Source organism: Lactuca sativa, chromosome 5, assembly GCF_002870075.4.
Source record: "Lactuca sativa cultivar Salinas chromosome 5, Lsat_Salinas_v11, whole genome shotgun sequence".
NCBI lineage: Eukaryota > Viridiplantae > Streptophyta > Magnoliopsida > Asterales > Asteraceae > Lactuca > Lactuca sativa.
Genome location: NC_056627.2, coordinates 286835217 through 286839229, shown reverse-complemented (window position 1 = coordinate 286839229; position 4013 = coordinate 286835217). Strand labels below are relative to the sequence as shown.

The 4013-nt window shown below is 33.7% G+C and overlaps 1 protein-coding gene across 1 annotated transcript; it reads left to right on the top strand.

Annotated features, from left to right (window-relative positions):
* The first annotated feature begins 1775 nt into the window (after positions 1-1775).
* On the top strand, positions 1776-3183 carry LOC111910245 (deoxypodophyllotoxin synthase). Its single transcript, XM_023906049.3, has 3 exons — positions 1776-2249; positions 2338-2662; positions 2791-3183. Exons 1-3 carry the CDS (start codon positions 1882-1884, stop codon positions 3067-3069), a joined length of 972 nt encoding a protein of 323 aa, XP_023761817.1. The 5' UTR covers positions 1776-1881; the 3' UTR covers positions 3070-3183.
* The last annotated feature ends 830 nt before the right edge of the window (positions 3184-4013 follow it).

Below are 4013 nucleotides of genomic sequence, written 5' to 3'. Positions count from 1 at the left end.
ATGAGGAGTGAACATGAACACAATACGAATTGGAAAACATTTCTTGGGTATTAATATACTCTGCGGAAATGTCATTTAATATTTAACATAAATAATTAATTAATAAAAAAATATTTAAAAAGAAAATATACTCTGTATTTGAGTTGGTAAAATAAAATATGATTAAAAAAAATTAAATGCACGTAATGACAGATATATATGAGGAGTGAACATGAACACAATACGAATTGGAAAACATTTCTTGGGTATTAATATACTCTGCGTGTCATTTATACGTTTCAGACACAGATTTAGCAAACATGAACACAATACGAATTGAAAACCATTTCTTGGGTATTAATCACGAACACAATACATAATTAATCTTTGTGACACATGCACAAATATGCACATTTTTGACTGAGTTACATGAATATACACATACACACGAATTTAATTTATATATATATATATATATATATATATATATATATATATATATATATATATATATATATATATATATATATATATATATATAATTAATCTGTGAGACCCGTGTACTACACAGGTTTATTAAAAATGAAAATTTAATATCAATAATTAAAATTAAATATTTTATAAAATAATATTTTTATATAATATAATGTAATCTTTTGGAACATTTATAAAAGAAATCAAATATTCTTTATAATATTTATGAGACTTTATTATCAAATTAATAGAATAATTTTCTTTCCTTATAAACTCATTAAAATTTTGTGGAATTTTATTTTTTAAAAAATAGAAGTTCCCAAAAAATGACAAATGGAAAATAATAGTTTTAAAAATCCCACAAAATTATATGTGGCAAAATTCTTGAGAATTTGACAAGTGTCAAAAAAACTTCATTTATTAAAGATGATGTATTTAAACAAGTAATTCGTGTTTGACACACATAAGTAGGGATGAGCAAAAGGACCGAACCGGCCGGAACCGGCCCGAACCGGACCGGACCGGGGAACCGGCTTCGGCCAAAATCAAGAACCGAACCGCCCCGGCGGTTCTACCGGTTCCGGTTCTACCGGTTCCCAGTTCCTACCGGTTCTTGTCATGTCTTCAAATGTTGGAACCGCTCCTTGAAAAATAGCATCATACGGTTCCGGTTTTTGCCGGTTCTACCGGTTTTTGTCGGTTCTACCGGTTCCGGTTAAATCGGTTCCGGTTTCCACCGGTTTCCGGTTCCAAAAATCCACAAAAATAACGTACCGGTCCCGGCCCGACCGGTTCCATCGGGTTCCGGTTCCGGTGCCGGTTCCGGTTCCGGTACCGGTTCCAGCCGGTTTCCCGATCCATATGCTCATCCCTACACATAAGACACGAAACACACATTTTAAATTTGTGTTGAAACGAATAGACACAAAACACAAATTTCTAAAACACATAAATGGAAAACTCATGTCTTGTTCGTTCATGTTAACGGTGTCGTGTATAAAATTTTAGTGTCTAATAGTAATCTTGAAAACTCTTACTATAAATTTTTAAAATTCAAATCATCCATGCCAAAATATTATAATATTCCTCAATTTACTCTTAACATTGTTCCTGAGACGAGTTAAGCATGCACCAATAAACAAGATAGGATTCACACTTATTTCATTAAATAAAATCAGTTTTATCTTTCAATGGATTTTTCTAATTTTGCTTTAGAGAGTAAATCCCTTTAAACACATATTAAATTACTAGTATATGATATAAAATTATATTTCTCAACCTTTTTATTAAATCTTTATTAAAAATTTCATTAAAAAACATAAATCCGTTAAAATTTTCATTAAAAAACATAAACACTTTATCAAATACTCCGTATAAGAAAGTTTACACTTGTATAACCAGTGTGTTATTGACAGAGTAAAAAGAACAATGGCTCCCAAACTGAATAAGCTTCCTGTCATTACCTTCAACGGAGAAACCCTAAACCCCAGCAATGGCGCCTGGCGACCAACATCTGACGCAGTCCGTCGAGCCCTCGAAGACTACGGTTGTTTCGTGCTCTTCACCAACAAAATCCCTTCTGTTCTGCGCGACTCCATTTTCGAGCTCTCAAAAGACTTATTTCGTCTCCCTACCGAAACGAAGATTAAGAACACTTCAGATATCCTCGGATTCGGATACGGGAAATACGCCTTCATGCCTCTGTGGGAGTACTTCGGCATCGAAGATGGCGCCACTCTGGAAGCTACTCGAAAATTCACCGATCTCCTCTTCCCTTCCGGGAACAACGCCTTCTGGTAACTTAAACCGATACACACTAAATGCTAAGTACAAAATTTTCATTCAAATTGGTTAATTTTGTGGTGATTTTGATGGCAATTTTAGTGAAGCTGCATTCGAGTACATGAAATTGTTATCCGAAATCCACAACCGTGTGTTGAGAATGGTATTTGATAGCTACGGGGTGGAATCGAAGCATTGCGATCAATTGACAGATTCGGCGTTATACCTGTCTAGATTCATGAAGTATCGGTCCCCCAATGAGGGCGAAGGTGCAATTGGTCTTCCGGCTCACTCTGACAAGAGCTTCTTGGCCATTTTAGATGACAACGATGTTAAAGGATTAGAGGTTGAGATGAGAAACGGAGACTGGATCCATCATGAGCCTTCCCCATCGACGTTCGTAGTTGTCGCCGGAGAACCCTTCATGGTAAAATTTTGAATAAAGTAAATACTATTTTTGATTTTATTTTTAAATCTTTCAAATATGTAGTATTTTTTTTATTAATTATTAAAAAAACTCAATCTTTTATATGTATTTTTTTTGGTATGAAACAGGCGTGGAGCAACGGAAGAGTGTATGCACCATTACATCAAGTGGCAATGAGAATGAGAGAGAAAGAAGTGGTTAGGTATTCGTTAGGGTTATTTTCGTTTATGAGGGCAACAGTGGAGGTGCCAGATAAATTAATCGAAGATGATGAAAATTGTTTGATATTCAATCCTTTTAATCACTTGGATTTCTTAAAGTATGTAGTGACTGAAGAGGGGCGTGCATCTAAATGCGCTATTAAATCTTACACTGGTGTTACTAGTGATGTCACCATGGAACCTTGACTGCGCATGGTGGTTTTGGTTGGTCGTTAGTGGTTTGTTGTTCGTTTTCTTTTCATTCTCAAAATAAAACTATCTTAAATTTAAATGAAATATACTAAGATGGGTATTAATGTATAGTGTGCACAAATGTGTAGTAAATATGTGTATGATGTTTGAATATAAGTCAATTATTAATTGAAAATATGCATCGGTTTGTTAATTTGGATAATGTGTAAGACTACTCTTTGCCCACTCCCGTTATTATGCCTCATAACGCGTGATAACGCTAGTGAACACCGGCTCTCCCTCCTGTTATTACGTGTTAAATGTTTTCGCGTTACTTCCCGTTACCACCATCACATTTGGTAGCGGCATTTTTTTTTGTTTTTTTGCCTTGTAACTCGTGTGGGCGTTGCCCACACCCACCTCTCTAATGAAAAGGGATGCACATGGGACATGGTTAACCATCATTGTCCCTATCTTGATTGTCTAATATCATCCTTATTTCTAATGGATGCGTGTAATCGAATCTCTCCCTTCAACTTTGGTTTTTTTTTAGCCCATCCACGACCCATGTCCAACCAATTATCAATTTATCAACATAATAAATTCAACTTATACAAAAAAAAAAAAAAAAAATTCAAGTTTCATAAACATAAACTATCAAAACCAAAGACAATAATCAGATTGTGTTTACATTAATCATAAAGTTTAAAAAATATCAAAATGAGAAGTGATGATTTCGTATACAAACCACCGAAGGAATTGACGAACTTTTGGAATCGAAAACATAATTTGGTATATGTACTCTAGTTCTGAGGGTCTAATACATATCAATTCATGATTAATGAACTTAATTTTAATTAAATAAATTATCAATATTATATATATATATATATATATATATATATATATATATATATAAAGATAGCATTTTTTCTTGAATCTTATGCATTTGAAACCCT

What these genes read in the sequence shown, in the direction of transcription:
- LOC111910245 (XM_023906049.3), top strand. Translation starts at nt 1,882, where the DNA reads ATGGCTCCCAAACTGAATAAGCTTCCTGTCATTACCTTCAACGGAGAA. An exon ending in TCCGGGAACAACGCCTTCTG is followed by an intron (nt 2,250 to 2,337) that starts GTAACTTAAACC and finishes TGGCAATTTTAG; the next exon opens with TGAAGCTGCATTCGAGTACA. An exon ending in TCGCCGGAGAACCCTTCATG is followed by an intron (nt 2,663 to 2,790) that starts GTAAAATTTTGA and finishes GGTATGAAACAG; the next exon opens with GCGTGGAGCAACGGAAGAGT.